An 18,758-nucleotide genomic window follows, 5' to 3' on the forward strand; every position below is an offset into this window, starting at 1 on the left:
CTCTGTTGACCTGCTTAGTTTCTCTAGGATTGTGTGCTTTCACTTTAAAAATTGCCCTTAGGTCACAGGCTGATGATGTCATCACGACATCATCAGCCCTCCCCGTTACAGCCACTTTCAGCACAATTCCTTATATGGAATACACTCCACCTTTAAGTGTAACCCCCTTTCTGCCCCTCCCCACTCCCCACCCCCGCTCCCCAAGGTGGATGGAAGCTGGGGTGTATTCCAGCAGTTCAGTGGCCTTTGGACATTTTATGAGATGAGTGCAGTGATGGAAAGATGGAGAATCTCTGATTTTACGGTCGCCTTTTTTCTCTATAAAAGGGCCTGTTGAATGTCCACTCTGATGCTCTGGATTGTCATCAGGAGTAGAACCCTTCATTTCTTGAATTGCATTTGAAGTTGTATATCACTTGTCAGTTCCACTTTCCACATAGGAGATTGCAGATGCTGGTATCTGGAGCAACAAACAATCTGCTATACGAATTCAGCAGGTGGAACTGAAAAAAATGTTGTTTAAGGCCAGATCCCTTCATCAAGACTTGGAGTGCAGAGGGAAGATAGTTGGTGTTACACATTGCAGCAGTTGTCTTGTCTGACCACTCTAAGTCACGATGAAGGGTTCCGTCCCGAAATATTGACAATTCTTTTTCTCTCACTGATGCTCGGCAATCTGTTTTCTGTAAAAAGACATTTCTTTCTCAAATTCAGCCATTCCTATACATTGTAAAAGGTACAATTCATGCATTGATCGCAGGGCAGCAATTATTGTTAGTTACACCTCCATGTTCTTTCCTCTTAAATTGTATCTATCACTCTGTTTCAGCCCATTTTAAATCCTTTTTTAAAGTGCTTCTTCTCTGCTTTGCTTCCCATTCTTGAAGATATGTCTTCTGAGTAATACTGGTAATACTGTCAACAGCCATGATAAAATCTAAATAGGAAGAAGCTGAAACATCACATGCAAAACTATTTTATGCACTCAGTAAGTCTTCACTTTCTGCTTTCTAAAAACAGACCTTTTCTAAAACATTGCATGGTATTAGCCTTGTCATTCTTCCCTTTTGTTACCCTGCCTTTCCTGCTTTCCCCTCACACTTTTTAGTCCCCAGTGCCTTTGTTACAAAATTTTGATTTTAAATGCTTGCATTTTCTTTTTTAAGTTTATAAACAATTAATATTTTTAGTTTACTTTTGTAACTATTCTATTTGTTGTTCCTCAGTAATCATGTCCGATTTGGTGAAGGTATTGTTCACAGTGTTTAACATCATGTTTGACATTACTCTTTATAAAATTTTTACACATTGTACCTCAAACACTGCATGAATAGACAATTGCAAAAATGCTACTTTATAGTTGTCAACCTATAGTTCAGAGTTGTCTATAATTCAGAGCAATACAGCTGAAGTGTAACTAAATTGCCTTCAGTTTCTTGCATGAGTAAACACTACATAAAAGAAGCATTGCAAAAGGAAGTAAATAACTGGGTGTCCTAAAAACAAACCTGTTGAGAGATCCTCCAATTGCAATGAATTCCAAAAATATTTTAAGAAAAACAATAGTCTTTTTTTTTAAGAATTCCCTTGACAATTTCATTGTGCTGCAGAATGTGATGGTTTATTTGCATCATGTAAGTGATAAGGAATCTGCAGTATGCTGTTCTGTGTGAATCAACTGCATGGTGTTGATGTTTTATAGAATAACTATCACCATGGAGTAACAATGCTGCTGTACAGTATGTGATTGCTTTGCACCTTCTTTCTGAAAGAATTACTTCTAAATGGCATTGCTGAATCTACCTGCTGGCATAGTGACAGTGTTTTCTCTTTTTGAATAACATAAAAGACTGAGGGAATGGATGAAGGAATCCTGGCTTGCTCTTATTTTCTAAAAATTGCTACTGCTAGTGAAAATTGGATGTCCAGTCAGTGGATTTATGCATATCTGATAACACCTGATGGTTCCTTTTGAAGCCTCTGTCTTTGCAGGATACATCTTTTAGAATTGGAAACTGAAACAAAAAAAACTTTACTCCGAAACTGACTTTTCTTTGCCAAATCAGGTGTGTGGTAAACCACTGTTATGCTCTGATTGGCTGCTGTCAGCTAGACATGCCTCCCAAGATCAATCCTACCCATAGCCCCTTGCATGCTCCCCATTCCACTCTTCCTTGATCAGTTAATAAGGTTTTCCAGTCGATGGGTAATAAAAGCCTTATAGTTTCACAACTATAGTATTTTGTGTTTATTGATGGTGCATCAAGGTGACTGCTCATTTTTGACATCCGGATTTGGCATGGGTTTAGCTTTTCTATTTTGGAAAGATCTAAAGAAAGTGGCGGTGTTTTTAAATTAAATGGCTTCACCCTACCAGAACTGTAAATGGCCAATTATAGGGTAGTGGGGTCCAATAGCATGGAAACAGGGATTCAGTCCGACTTGTCAATGCTGACTAAAATGTCACACCCACGCTCATTATTCTGTGCCTATACAATCAGTCAGAAAAATGTTTCTCCTGTGCGCACATATACACAGACAATAAGTTTCTCACACAGTACATAATAATCACACACATACATTAATTTTTTTAAAAATATTGTAGTGGCTACTTCGGTAGAGCTACTAAAGTAATACACATACACCAGGTGAGTCAACACAAGACTGTTTTATTTAGACTTTACAGGCTTCTTTTATATATCTCATGTCCCGGGCTCCATGGGATGGGGTGGGACATCATTATGAGCTTGCTGCCAATCCATGGGACCGGCAAGTTTAAATTAAGCACAGTGAGCATCCCGTGCCTTCAGTCATGAGACTTTGTAAACTGACATGCTGTTACTCGGCACACAGCATCGCGCAGGCAGTCCATTAAATGGGTGAGTACCCAGCTGTTTGTCTTATGGTTCCACATGCCCTCCAAAGAACCACGCCGGCGACGGTTCACAATACCATGCTGTGCGCCCACTCAGCCTGGTACACGGCCGCTACACCACTCCCCCCAGAACAGTCGCCAGAAACTAAAACACAGGCTGCATGCACGCCATCGCCATCTGGGCTGGGGGCACTGAATGGGTGAAGTGGGATCCACGTGAGCAGACTTGAGTCTGTCCACATTAAACAACTGTGAATGCCCCCTAATGTCCAAAGTATACACAACCCCTGTCCTTAATAATGTGGAAAGGGCCCTCATACAATTGTTGTAATGGTGCTCCTGGGACCTGTCTGCATACAAAAGCAAAATCAACGAAAAAGGAGTAGGGGTGGCACATGCTGTTTAGGGGTTCCATGCCATTTGGTTGGAACAGGTTTGCTGATTGCGACACAACGTCGAAGCTGCTGAAGGACATTCAGGTCAGTGTTGGATCCAAAATGAATGTCGCCATTCCATAAACCATCTCTGTGGATGATGCAGACAAATCTTCCTTTGGAGCTGTGCGCACTCCCAGTAGAACCAATTGGGACTGGTGAGCCGGGCCTTAAGTGCAAACTTGAGTTGTCGGTGGAAATATTCCACAAAGCCTTTGGACTGTGAGTGGTACGCTGTGGTGTGGTGCAGGTGTGTGCCACAAAAGTGCGCAAAGCCAGTCCATAACGCAGTGGTGAATTGTGCTCTGCGATTTGAAGTTGTGTGTGTCGGGACACCAAATCTAGCAATCTAATTGGCAATGAATGCTCTGGCACATGTCTCAGTGTCACTGGATAGCAACAAGTGAAACAGTCTACGACTGTTAGAATTTATCTCATATTTTGAGATACTTGCAATGGTCTGATCAGGTACACGTGCACATGTTCAAACCACCTGAGTACCGCTGAGTAAGGTTGAAGAGGCACCTTTGTGCGGCACTGAATTTTGGCAGTCTGGCAGGAGGTACATGTGCGGGCCCATTGTGCGCCATCTTTTTTCAGTCAATGCCATACGTATTTATTCAACATGAACTTGACGGATGTTCTGATGGACGGATGAGACAAGCTGTGTACCTGGTCAAAAAGGCGTTGCCTCCAAGATGCCAGAATCACTGGTCTAGGGTAGCCCAAAGACATGTCATATGCCACCCTGTATATGATGTACAGTTGGTCTGGGCAGCATATCCATGACGAGATTGTTTTTACCCGAGACATGGCGCACGTCGGTCGTGAATTCGGAAATGTATGATAAGTGACGCTGCTGCCTGGCCGACCATGGTTCCATTATTTTGTTAAGTGGCTTATAGTCTGTAAACACTGTGAAATGCTGACCCTCCAAAACATATCGGAAGTGCTGTGTGGCCAGATACAATGCCAACAGTTCCCGAACAAATGCACTATATTTCATCTCTGATGGCTGTAGATGTCAGCTAATGAAAGCAAAGGGCTGGCAATGGCCTTCAATGTACTGCTCAAGAACCGCACCAACGGCCGTACCCGAGGTATCAGTGCTAAGTGTCAGGGAAGCATCGGGATTTGGATGGGTGAGCATTGCTGCGTTGGCCAAAGCACCTTTAACAGTTGTAATTGCAGGCTCTGCCTCTGATGTCCAGGTAACGTTCCTGTGCTTCGTGGTAAGGATCTGAAACCGTGATCAAAGAATGTCAGCAGCTGCTGGAATTAACCAGTGATAGAAGTTTATCATCCCCAAGAATTTCTGCAGTCCCTTAACTGTAGTAGGTTTTGGAAAAGCATGGACTATGTCTACCTTGCTGAATGAGAGAAAGACACCGTTGGCCATGATCCTGTGTCCCAGGAAGTCAATGGTGGACTTGCCATATTGACATTTGCTAGGGTTGATGGTAAGACCATTTCCTCCAGCCGTTGGAACAGGTGGCGTAAATGCAGGTGGTGATCCTGTTCAGTCTGACTGGCTATGAGGATGTCGACCAAGTAGATGTAAGCGAACTCTTAATCCCTGCCCAAAGCGTCCATAAACTGCTGGAATGTTTGAGCGCCGTTCTTCAACCCAAATGGCATCCTAAGAAATTCAAAAAGCCCGAAAGAGGTAATAATTGCCGTTTTAGGAATGTCATCCTTGTGGACCAGGATCTGTTGGTATCCCTTGACAAGATCAACTTTGGAGAAAACATGGCAATTGTGCAGATGGGCAGCAAAACCTTGTATATGAGGGATAGGGTATCTGTCGGGTGTAGTTATATAATTGAGCCTATGGTAATCGCCACAGGGTCTCCATCCACCTGTTTTCTTGGGTACCATATTTAATGGTGATGCCCAAGGACTGTTAGAGTGCCAAATGATACCTAATTCATCCATTGCAGTAAATTCTACACTTGCCTGCCACAGCTTATCAGGTGCAAGACGACAAGCCCTGGCATAAATTGGATGGGCTGAAGGGTCTATGTGATGGGACACACCATGGGCTGTTTTGGAGGTATTGAAATTGGGAGAGAGAATACTGGGAATTTCATTGAGCAGGGCAGCATAGGCGTCTTTGTGCAGGGTATGCACTCCCTTTGCTGCATACCAATGGCTATGTTTGAAAAGTGGTGGCTTGAACCAATTTCCTCCGCTTCACGCCTACTAGCAAGTCATGGGCCCCTTAAAAAATCTACATCCAAAATGGGCTGTGCAACGGAAGCCAAGACACAATTCCAATGGAATGTCGTCCCTCCTATCCCAATTGTGACCCGTTGTGTGCCAAAGCTGGAAATGGTAGTCCCATTTACTGCTTGAAGAGCCCGGCGTTGTTGTTTATAGGTTGGTGGGAGCAAACTGACCTCAGCACCCATGTCTATGAGAAACTTGCGCTTCCCAGCGTCATCTTGAAGATACAATAGGCTGGTACTTGTGCCAACTGCTGAGGCCAGTACTGGCAGCTGGTGTTTTTGTTTCCCTACTTTTTTTTCTGTAATAGCTACATGGAAGGACACGTTTATGAACATTTTTTCCCAACGGTGATGGTTAAAAAAACCATTCTCGCCGCCCGTCAGCGCATTCCTCCTTCTTTGCCTGAACCGCGGACACGGGAGATGTATCTGCTGTGAAAACAGGCTGTATATGATCAGACTCTTGCATTGGTGTATGGTAGAGCCTGTCAGTCTGGGGACAGCGGAAATCCATGTTAGTGATTGGTATGGCGACACGACCCGTGAGTTTGGACAAGAATAGAGGCTCATAAAGTAAGCAATGAGAATGATCATCTGCTAATGCGAACATCTCATTCATTAGATCAGATTGATTCCTGTCACCCAGTCCCTCCATATTTAAAAGTCGCATGCCAGGCTCATGTCTAGTTAATTCCATCTTGTCCAGGAGAATTTGGTGGAGTTTCTGCTGTAATTGTGTCCATAATAACTAGATTCAAGCTCCGGCTGAATCTTGCAGTTGGGGTCACCAATTATAGCAGCTACTTCGGTAGAACTGCTAAAGTAATACATACACACCAGGTGAGTCAACACAAGACTGTTTTATTTAGACTTTACAGGCTTCTTTTATATACCTCACGTCCTTGGCTCCATGGGATGGGGTGGGACATCATTGAGTTGGATGCCGATCCACTGGACCAACAGGTTTAAATTAAGCACAGTGTACATATGAGACTCCATAAACCGACGTGTGGTTAGTCGGCACGCAGCACCACGCACGGGCAGTCCATTAAATGGATGAGTACCCAGCTGTTTGTCTTACAGCTCTGTGCGCCCGCTGAAGAACCACGTTGGCGACGGTTTGCAATACCATGCTGCGCGCCCATTTGTCCCGCTACATGGCCACTGCAATATTTTATTCAACAAATTTGATGTCAAGAATTAAGAATATTATACCATAGGAACAAATGTTAACAAATATATGCTGAAACTCTATATATTAAAAACTCAAATACTAAAATAATTTACTCAATCATATTAATAAGTGATCCAGGGTTATTGATGCCATTCATTAATCTTGCAGCCTGGTTGTTTGAGTTTTGATTTCATCTGATTATCTTCCCTGATAACTGTTGCTGGTTGTGACTTTCCTTCCTCCATATGCAGCTGTATGAACCTCCCTCATCAGTATTTGAAGCCAAATTGCTGATTGGGGCAAAAATCCTTCGATTTGTACGCCTTCCAGGCTCAATGCTTATTTTGATAACTTCAGATTATGATCTCTGGTCTCGGTCTTTTAAGCAGGCATTGACAAAGATCCTCCTTATTCTTTACAGCTCCTTCCTTGATCATTCCTTTTGTTGGTCTCAACACAACTCCCCACCACCCTTGCTTCCCCTTTCACTATTTTTTTAGTATGCAGATTTGGCAAATAAATAGTGTCAAATCTCTTGATTTCTCCAAGACCTAAATTGCACAATTTTTAAGTCATTTTAATGGCATACTGTGGAGCATGAGTAACATTAGCATGTTTACATTCCAAGGAGTAACTTGAGGTCACCCTCGGTAATGTGAGCAATTTGATTTGTGTGCAGTCTCTAATAAAATGTATGTTGCAGCCTTGGATTGGGGTGTGTAATTTGAATGCATATGCTTGACATTTTAAAATTATTTTCCATGTTAGTGGATCTATTTGTTTGTCTTATGGTAAAGCATTCTTAAATGGAAATTAGCATCAGTCAGAAAATTTGGAGGCTAAAAGAATTTAGGTATAGCTTTTAGACTGAAACTCTGATGTGTGTAGGTGTGCGTGGGTGTCTAAATTTTATTAACTAGAATAAGCAAATATTTCCAAAGATTAGATTATTCCTTTCCAAATGAAACAGTGTTATGTCCATATTAGAGTCATTTGATCACAAATTTTGGTTGAATGTAGGGTAACTAGGTTTATTTGGAGCTGTGGGTCTGTAATTTAAATGCCAAAACCACTGAAATACCAGTTATAAAAAGCAATGTTGTGAGCATTATGCATCTGTTTTTATCTGTATTTTCATCTATTTCTCCCTATCCTTTTCATTAGGAAAGAACCACCACTTAAAGAAAATTACAACTGAGTCATAATATGAACAGTCCAGTTAATTGTGGGTGATTGAAAGGTCTTTGGATCAGCAAATGAATGAAGGTAAAAAGAAATTTCAACAACACACAAGGAATGTAATTCTAATTCCTCTCCAACCCAGTGTTTGTTTGGTTTTGTTGCTGGACACTGACTGATAAATTGATACTGGCTGTAGCTTTAAAACAATAGGATAACCAATATCCAAGTACTAATGGCTTGCAGTTACCCCTTTCATATTGATTAAATGCTGGGTTCAGAACTTGTGATAATCAAACAGCATATTAACCACAGTACAACTCTGATTATATTTGAAATTGGATTCTCCGAGATCCTCATTTATCTGATATTTAAAATTTTTGGATAATTGAGGATATCCAAAACAAATCAGAAATCCCTGGTGTGTATGTGCAGAAGGCCTACAGGAGGATTCTGAGTCGGGACTCATGAGTCGGGAGCTATGGTGATCAGGGAGATAGGAAGCCACCGACTTGCCAGTGAGTATTCCACTGTCCCAGGGAGCCTCCCCGGGGATCAGCGGCAGCAGAGGGACATGTCGGGGATTGGCAGTGGCAGTTGGGAGGTGATGGCGTTGCGGCCAGCATTTTTTTTTGGTAAGAATTAAACATTATTTTAATGCTTAAAAAAGCCTTCCTTTGTTGTTGTTTAAATATTGATACAAGTGATTTGCTGTTGCTACTGGGCTGTTTTTTTTAAAAAAAAGACTAGTTCTCCGAAAAAAGTTTATCTGACGTGGGTCCGGTCCCAGCCATTTTGGATAATTAGAGTTGTACTGTATTTATAGAAGTTGTTGCTGCAATGTTCTTGATTGGTTGCTATGTTTTTGTCCTTGGAAGAAATAAATATGATGCAGTTAAATATTTGTAAATTGGTAACCAAAAATTGCCACTGGAAAATGAAGCACAAGTCTACTGCTTTCGTGAATATTTTGATTTATTCCAAATTAATTTTTACTTTTGTGAAAAATTAGTTTGCAATATGCCATTTACAAATAATTGTGGAATGCTATTCTGTTGCACTTACTTTCTGGTTTACATTTGGTAAAGTTGCCCCTTTCAGCTCTTCAAAATTATTTTGAGAAATATTTTAAGCATTCAGAGGATAAATTTGGGTTTAGAGCCAATGTAGGCTTTGGAATGAAATATTTCATTGTAGTGGATCATCATTTCCTGAAGTGGACACTATCTGGATGTGGTTGGTCTGGCCTGGAATTGCTTGCTGCTGTCACTGGGAACCTAAAATGGAATGTATTTAATTCTCCAGCACCAATGTTCCTCAACTCGAGTTCAATGTATTTTAAAATCGCAACCATTCATAATGAATCAGATGTTGTAATAGAAGAAATGATCGAGATTAGAGATGATTTAGTTTTGCCAAATAGTTTCCATCATTCTTTGGGCAATTTTAAATTCCATCAGTTCATGGATTAAGTGTTAAACGTGGTTTAACATAGGGAAATTGATGACATGCAAGGCTTGCTGTCCTTAACCTGTCCAGTATTAACATACAAGTTGTTTTCTTTTGCACATCTGAAGCCAATAGGAGCTTTGTTTTTATGCAAATTGATTTCAATCAACATGACTATATTTCAATTAAAAATTATAGAAATTGAAGTTCTACCTAGTAAAACTTTGTGGTACAGTAATGGATTTAAAATGGCAATAGGGAACATTGTTGAAAGGGGCTTACAGAAACATGGATCATTGTATTCCCTTAGGGATTTTATCTTGGAACTTTCTGCTCCCACATATTAGTTCTGCTTCTGCATATTAGTTCTCAGCTGCTCCTGTGTCCTCCCATATGCCAGAGGTGTGTTGGTGGGAATATTGCCTCCTAAAAAATTGCCATGAGTAGGTTGGTGGCAATAAAATCAGAGAGCATTTGAATGAAGAGAAATAAATTATAAAGAAATAAATTAGGAATAAGATTGATGTGATTGCTCAAGTGCAATGGGCTGAATGGCCTACTCCAATCTTAAGACGTGTGAAGAATGACAAATGACTACAACTCAGCCTTCAATACAATTATTCCCTCAGTGCTGGTCAAGAAACTACAAACTCTGGGCTTCATGTACCCCACTCTGCAACTGGATCCTTGACTTTCTCATCAGAAGACCAAAGTCAGCACAAATTGGAAGCAACACCTCTTCTTCACTGATTATCAACACAGGCACACCCCAAGGATTTATGCTTAGCCCACTGCTCTACTCATTATATACCCATGACTGTGTGGCCAGGCACAATTCCAATGCTATCTATAAGATTGCCAATGACACCACAGTTGTTGGCAGAACCACAAAAGGCAGGGAGATAGATCAGCTTTTTGAGTGGTGTCACATTAACAACCTTGTGCTTAATATTAGCAAAACCAAGGAGATGATTGTGGACTTCAGAAGGGAGTCAGGGGAACATGACCCAGTCCTCATTGGGGGCTCAGTAGTGGAGAGGGTCAAGAACTTCAAATTCCTGGATGTCAACATCTTCGAGGATCTGTTCTGGAGCCTCCATGTTGATGCAGTCATGAAGAAGCTTCGCCAGCAGTTACAAGTTGTGAGGTGCTTGAGGAGATTCGGTATGTCACCAAAAACTCTCATAAACTTCTGCAGAAGTACCGTGGAGAGCATTCAGGCTGGTTGCGTCGCTGTCTGGTATAGAGGTGCCAAATCTCAGGACAAGGAAACCTCCAGAGGGTTGTTAACTTGGCCTGCGACATCACAGGCACTAGGCCACTCCATCGAGGCAGTGTCTTAAAAAGGCAACCTCTATCCTCAAATACCCCAACCACCTAGGCCATGCCCTCTTCACTCTGCTACCATCAAGAAGGAGGTACAGGAGCCTAAAGATGAGCACTCAGCGGCACAGAGACAGCCTCTTCCCCACTGCCATCACATTCCTGAATGATGAATGAACCAAAGACACTGTCTTACTTTTCATACACTATTTTTTTTAGATTGGCCAGAGGTATATAAATGTTAAAAGATGGTTCATAATATTAATGTTTGCACTGTGATGGTGAAGCAAAACACCGAATTTCATGACTTGTTCATGACAATAAATTCTGATCATGGTGTTATTTGAGTTGCTATTAATTCACAGCTTGCCAGAGTAGGATATGAAACGAGGATATTTAATTAATTCAATAAAAGTGCCTGTGTGGTAGGCAAAAGAAAATTATGTGCTTGAAATGATCTGTTGTTGGTCTGGTCTTTTGGCACATGGCATTGGAGATTTCTCATGCTCTCCTTCACTCAGAATAATTACTTTGCGCTTAATTACTTCTGCACTGCAGAAGTTAAATTACCTATTAATTCAAGTTAAGTAATTAAAAGAAAATGGCATAGACATTTTGTGTGCAGAAAATTTAATTATTTTGTAAAATAATTCCTGCTCCGTTTTCTTTGTATTTTTTTTCTGTCAACAACTCAATTCAGCCTCCCAATCTTAAATCATGAATTTTCTTCACCCACTTCTTCCTGTCCTGGCCTTGGAGCATCTCTGATGTGCCAGTTAACTTCTGTAGTTTCATCTGCAAACAGAATATGTGCAAGGCCTTTCACTTGTGCTAAGCCATGAAGCATTCCATTAAAAATATTTAAAATTTTCTGGTATATTCATGAGTAATTCGTACTTCCATAAAAATGGCAAAGCAGGTAGACAGGGTGTTTGAATGCTTGCAATCGTTGGTCAGGGCATTGAGTACAGAAGGAACATCCTGTTACATCTGTGCAAGACATTGGTGAGACCACATTTGGAGTATTGCACACAGTTTTGGTTACCTGACTATAGGAAATATATTGTTCAGCTGGATAGAGTGTTGAAAAGTTTCACAAGGATGTTGCTGGAATAGGTAGGCTTAAATTAAAAAGAGAAGCTGGATATATTGGAACTTTTTCACAGGAGTGTAAGAAGCAAGGGGGGATTGCAGAGGTTTATAAAATCATGAGGTGCATGGGAAAGGTAAATAGTCATAGTTCTTTTCCCAGAGTAAGGAAATCTACAACCAGATGGCAGAAATTAAAAGTGAAAGATTTAACAGACATTTTCTTCACCCAGAGAGTGGTGGGTATATGGAACAGGTTGCCAGAGGAAGTGGCAGAGGCAGGTACAATTGTTATGTTCAAAAGACGTTTAGATAGGAAAGGTTTAGAGAGTTATGGGGATAAACTAGGTTGGTATAGATAAGTTGATCAGAAGGATTGGTTTCCGTGCTGTGGAACTCTATGATGGTTTTTAAAATCAATTTTACATTGTTTTAATTACCTGATATTCAGTAATGAAGCCTAATGTTTGAATAACATGACCTGAATATAGAAGACAATTAAAACATTTTGATTTGTGATTGTTATTTGTTTATTCGTAATTAGTGCCGAATTTTCAGTTCCCATTTGTATGTCTTCCACAGCAATGCAGCAAGTGTTGGACAACCTCAATGAGTTGCCCACCTCAACAGGAGCTAAGGAGATAGATCTGATCTTCCTCAAAGGAATAATGGAGAGTCCAATTGTCAGATCACTTGCCAAGGTACTGTGTTTGCAGCTTTTTAAATGTTTATTTCCCTCTATCCCAATAATTATTTTTTATGAATCAGGATCTGGTAGGCGATAGGTGGAAAAAGATGAGAAGGTTGATGGACAGATGGAACCTGGTGGAGGAAAGGTTGTATTGAGGTAGAAACAGGCTGGAAAGAGATCAACTGGAGACAACAGTCACTTGTCTTCTGTATCTCAAACATGCTTTTCATCTAATATTAGCCAATTCTCTCTATTGAAATTATTTGATTTGCTCTTTGTACACAAGTTCTGCTCCTCGTGCAGGTTCAACAGCAGCACATTTCTGACTGTAACTGTCAGAAAATTAGTTGTTTGGCTCTTGTATCCTAGTTTAACATTGTAGATTGTCCTGGGAGAACCTTTCTGGAGTGCTTGTCCTGGTTTGATTCTCAGCTGCTCTCTGGATGGAGTTTTCATGTTTTTCCATGAATGTGTGACGGTATGCTTGGAAATTAATTGGATACTGTATATTACCACTTCATGTGGGCAGCTGATAAAAGAATTTAAGAGGGGTTGATAGAAATGTGAGAGAGTGTAAGTTGTAGCCGAGAAGGAAATAGAAGAGGGCTAATGGGATTGATGGCATTGCTCTGCTTGGAACTTGCATGGTCCTAATGGGCAGTGATGTACAAAAGGCTAGAGTTTTGCATGTCCAGGACTTCCTGGCAGTCAATGGATGAAATGCGACTAGATCTACAGGGAAAGATTCAGCCATCAGGTTTTTGAAGTAGAAATTTAGAAAATAATTTTGAAACTTGGCTCTGCTATCTGTGATGGTTAGAGAAAAAATATAACCATCAGAGTTAATGAAACGATAGTTTGGGAAATTGTAAGGAGAAGTGTATGGGGTGGAATATAGTTGTCAAGGGATTTTAAGAAGAGATTTAAAACTTTGGACTTCATGTTGCAGGTCAGAAGGAAAAAGATGAAGGACGAACAAAGCTTCATATGGGATAAGTCGCACGTTCTGGGGGGAAAAAAAATTATTACATGTTACAACCTGTCTGTTCAGGTGAATAATTTGACTTGAACTATGTTGCTAGATGACTGGGATAGGCTTTGGCAGTAATTGAGAAAAAAATTTAATATTGGATTTTGCAGGAAAACCCCAGAAAATTCACGGGAGATTGAAACATCTCGTGTGGAGGTTGGGGTGGAGGGACCATTTAAACTTCTTTATATTTATTTTATTTCTCTTTGTCGTGCTACCAAATCTCTGAGATTTCTTTGCACATTTTGATCTCCCAGTTGGACAAAAAAAATGAAGTTTAAGTTTATTCAGTTCTTCTCTAATCAAACCAATGGGTTATCTCTAACATTCATATAACTGAGTAAAAAGCACAATTTAGTGTATAAGATTACAATGAAAGGAAGATCAGTTGGCACCAAGCAAGAGCAGTATGATAGCACTGTTCTGGGGTTCATTCCGGAGCCTGATGGCTTCAAAGAAGAAACACTTTTTAAACCTGTTGAACCTTTGAGATATGAGGAGGGAAAAGAGTGTGTCAGCAGTCTTTCAATATGTTGGCTGCCTTTTCTAGGCAGTGGGAGATGTAGATGGAGTCTACGGATGAAAGTAGACTCATATTTGAGTTGCATTTGCTATCTTTTGTATTTTTTCTGATTTTTTTTTCACACAGTCAAGTTACCTTTATCATTCATACCATGCTCGCATGGTAAAGACGAGATAGCGTTTCTCCAGAACCCCAGAGTATATTTACGTAACTATAAGTTAGAATAGAAGTTAAACACATTAAAATATTAAGATATATACAGTTCACGGAACTATCTACATATGTTCTGGGAATTCAGGACATCAAGTGTAGTAGATTTCATTCATTGTAGGAAGAGAGCCCCCAATGATCTTTTCCACTGACTTCACCATTCTCTGCAGGGTCTTGTTGTCTGAGGTGATACAGTTTCCAAACCAGATGGTGATGCAGTTGCACAGTATGCTCTTAATATATCCTCTGTAGAATGTAGTGAGATGGAGGGTGGGAGATGAATTTTCCTCAGCATTTGCAGGAAGTAGAGGCGCTGCTGATCTTTCTTGGTTATGGAAATGGTGTTAAGGGACCAGGTCAGATTTTCTGCCAAGTGCACTCCAAGGAACTTGATGACCTCAACAGTTGAGCCATCAATGGTCAGCAAATGTGGTCCCCCCTGAATTTGACAGCAGCTCCCATACCATGCTGTGATGCATCCAGCAATGCATCTTTCAATGGTGACCCTGAGGGACAAGGGAAACCAGCTGAATTTGATATTTCAAGGAAGTGGAGGTCTTGGTGCACTTTCTTGCATTAATATCTTTGACCCAGGTCAGATCATTGGAAATATTTATTTCTGAAAACTTCAACATGCTGGAAAAGATTAAAAAATGACATGCAACTATATGCCATTTCAGAACCTTTTGCAAGAATGTCTGCACAGTAATAGGCATTGACCTAATTGAAATCAGTGCTATTAGTTAACTTATGGTTGAAGTAGAGTTGTTCCCACTTTTGAAAGCAGGGGCCAAAACTATATAAAGCAAACAAAAGGAAGATGCACAATCAACTTTTTCCAAGACTAAGACTAAAGCAAATATAAAATGAGTTGGGGGGGAGAGCCAGGAGGGGCTAAGAAGCAATAGGATACTGGATAAATTTAAATTTAATTTTTTTAAATTTTCCATTCCAGTATTTGCTTTTCACTCAACCCACCCTCCCCTAGTGGTCTTCTCTCCTTCCTGTCTCGCTACTATACCTTTCCCATGTTCATTTTTCCAGTATCCATTATCTTTTGGTTTCTTCCCAGTACTCACTCTTTCCACCCTCCTCCATTTTTATCCTTGCAATCTCTCCTTCCCACATTAGTCTCAAAAAGGGTCTCGACCCAAGACATTGACAGTCCACTTCTCTCCATGGATGCTGCCTCAGCCACTGTCCTTCTGGCTTTCGTTTGCTCAAGACTCTGTCGCAGTTGCACACTTTTGTCGGGAGGAGAGTGAGAGTATCAGGATCACCCGTGAGGCAGTGAGCCAATGAGAAGGTCAGGAGTTTAGCTGGGTGGTGTTTGGGGAGTTGAAAAATGCCATGTTGTATCAAGTGAAAAATAAAATAAAGTTGACTTCATGGTGTGCTGAAAGAAACTAGTGAGTGCATTCTCTATTAGTTTGTAAGCTGTGGTAAATCAGTGCCGTTACAACACTAGCATTTTCAGTTTCAATTCTCCTAGAGAATTGTAATGAAATGAGGAGAAACAAGTTTAGAAAAGAGGGTTCTATGGTATTTGTAGCAAAGGGAATAGTTGAGAACCTAGTGGGATCCTAGATGAAGGGGAGAATGTGAGAAATACTGATGGGTTAAATGAGATGGGAGGAAAGAATGTACCAGAAACACTGGATAAATTAATTTTAACGCTGTAGTGATATGTAATTTTTGCAGTTGAATTAGAAAGTATCTAAGAATAAAATATTTTGGTTTGCACAATTCCTGCCAGTTGCAGGAAATGTACATCTATACATTTTCTGTTTTAGACCAGTCAAAAATAAGCAGGTGAGAGGTGCACCCTGAGAGAATAATTCTATGTATATCAAAAAATCCATTTGTTGTTCACTTCATAGAAGGATTAGTCAATGTTAAATTGTGCTGGAAGAATCTGCAAGGCCACAAGGATATGTGGTTTTCAATTCAAGCTGCACTTTTATTAATAAACCTTCACATTTTGGAATATCTAACATTCACAAACCTACTATAGGTTTAGAAATAGAAGTTGTATAGCATGTGGTAAATTTGAACTATGTGGATAGTTTTAATTAATCTGTCTTCCCCTCAGATTTACGTGGACAGAAGAATGTCAAACAGAAGTTACAATATCTGATCTAAAAGGTTTTGGGGCTTGTTTTGTGATGTCATTTGGCTGTATGTATCATGGCTTGTGGTTACAAGCTACTATTGTCAATGGACAAAAAACCATGAGCTATGAGGCTAGACTTTCCACAAGGGTTTGTTGATCTTGGGATAAGCAATCGTATCTCTGGGGTGTTAAAGGTTTGTTTGCCTCATTCAGAGTGACTTTTTTGGGCATGTACTTAAGAATCTAAATTATTTTTTCCACAATCTTTATAGTCAGAAGAAAAGTTATGTAGCAACATTGCAGTAAAAGATTTTTTTAAGCTTAAGATTCCTCATCATGATTTTCAAAATGAGGATTTTTTGAACAAATCTGAAATGTTTCTGTTGGGTGGAAGCAATTTTTCTTTAATCCAGTAGATTCCTATTCAATCAATGTAGTTAACGAAAATAGTAGATGGGCCACTATTTCAGAACAGACTGTTTTAATATCACTAAGGAGAAATTATTTGGTAATTTAAAAGACTTAAAAGACATGTATACACTGTAAGCTTGTCAGCAGCTATTTGTGTCTTTCAGTTTGAATAAAATTGTAGTTGTGTTTTTCAACAATATTAAGATTGCATTCTCACCTTGTAAGTGGGAGTGTATGATAGAAGGAGGAACTGGAAGAAAGGAATAGTAATATTGAAATCCATGCTAAACCACTTTATTCTTTGCTCATTTCACAGCTGCAACAGATGAAAAGATCTCAGTCTTCAACAGATCTTGAATCCTGAATCTATTTTCCTTTTAATTTTCTTCCTACCCCTTCCCTCCTGCCAGGTTCACCTGCTGCTGTTTTGATCAACCCTTCTGACCTTACCCTGTCTGATAATGAACAACCAGTGTTCAGTGGAGACCTTAGCTCCATTCTGGTTTTATTACATTCTCATCCTTTCTCTGGACCCATTATTTCCAAAATTGCTCATTCTCCAGAGATTTTACCTCTACAATTTCCATCTTGTAAACTCACATTTACTTACTTCTAACTCATGCTCAAGATTTAGAAATAGGATTGTTTCTGAAGACGACTTGTATCCAGAGTCCTGTTCAACTCTACTACACCAATATGGTATGAGAGCCCTCTGCTCTCTTTTGATCAGAGGCGCAACCAATTCCCCTTAATTAACACATTCATCTGAGTGACTGAATGTCCTCATATTAAACAACCTTCCTTCAACTCCACTCACTTTCTCTTTGCCTAGAGGAACTTGTTCTCACCTGAAACTGTGCCTGTCTTCAGGGGTTATGCAGGGAATAGTTTTTTTGTTTTAATTGTGGCTCACTCCCACACCATTTTGTGTGGAACTCATTCAGAATTCAAACTTGATTTGTTTACTGACAATTTCCATGGTGTTCTCCCTTTCACATTATCTGATTCTGATTCTTCCTTTACCTTTTGTAGATCATTCTGTCTCCAATGGGATAGGCAAGTGATAAACCTAAAGCTTTTCAAACCTCTCTTTGTATCCTGCCTCCTGCAAGGACTTCACTTAACTCACTGAAATTTAGAATGAGTGGGGATCTTATAGAAATGTATAAAATTATGAAAGGCATATATAAGGGTAGGAAAGTTGTTTCCATTGGTGGGGGAGGCTATGGTACACAGCCTCAGGATTCAGGGTAATAGACAAGGGTGGTAAATCTATGGAATTAGGTGCTTATTGAAGCAGTAGAGGCTACCTCAGTAAATGTATTTAAGTTACGGTTTGATAGATTTTTACATAGGGAAATTAAGGGATATGGGGGGAAAGACAGGTAAGTGGAGATGGCCTATGATGAGGACAGCCGTGATCTAATTGAATGGCAGAGCAGGCTCGATGGGTTTGAAAGCCTACTCCTGCTCTTATTTCTTATGTTCATTTCATTCTCCCTTTTTATTCTGTCTCCATTATATTTTCTCCCTAAAGAATGTCTTCCTTTTTGTTGAATGATAGCCTGCCTCCTATCACAGTTAAAAGAGCCCCTGACTGCATCTCATCTACTTCTGATCCTCTATTCTTACCTACATTTCTAGAAGAGAGTAAGGATCAAGTTCCCCTGGTTCTCACTTTCCACTCCACCAACCAGCATTCAATTGATAGCTCACAATTTTTGCCACCTTCAATGAGTTTCAATCACCAGATGTGACTTCCCCTCCCCGATCCTTTCACTATTCTTATGCACCATTCTCTCCACAACTCCCTGGTTCTTCTATATCCATCAACCAGTCCCCTTCCTATGGCACATTCCCTTATAACACTTACCCTTTTACCTTTTACCCTGCTCACTAATCTGGGATTCAAACCATCCTTCCAGGTAGAGCAGTGATTCACTGATACTTCGTCCATTTGTAATACTTAGTCCACAAGGGCAACTGTTGCCTGTTGCTTTAATTCTCTATTACATTCTCACTCTGACTT

At 40.2% G+C, this 18,758-nt stretch overlaps 1 protein-coding gene across 10 annotated transcripts in view; it reads left to right on the top strand.

The window, feature by feature from the left end:
• The window catches only part of pals2b (protein associated with LIN7 2, MAGUK p55 family member b), a 158,799-nt gene that overhangs the window by 63,120 nt on the left and 76,921 nt on the right, over positions 1-18,758 (top strand). For 9 of the 10 annotated variants that reach the window (XM_069913928.1, XM_069913931.1, XM_069913927.1 and 6 more), the window contains 2 exons: positions 7,876-7,977; positions 12,334-12,452. In XM_069913928.1, the coding sequence (XP_069770029.1) occupies positions 7,968-7,977; positions 12,334-12,452 (129 nt within the window). In that variant the 5' untranslated portion in view covers positions 7,876-7,967. The remainder of the gene's footprint in view (positions 1-7,875; positions 7,978-12,333; positions 12,453-18,758) is intronic. The other variant, XM_069913934.1, reaches the window with a different exon arrangement.

Source organism: Narcine bancroftii, chromosome 1, assembly GCF_036971445.1.
Source record: "Narcine bancroftii isolate sNarBan1 chromosome 1, sNarBan1.hap1, whole genome shotgun sequence".
Lineage (NCBI taxonomy): Eukaryota > Metazoa > Chordata > Chondrichthyes > Torpediniformes > Narcinidae > Narcine > Narcine bancroftii.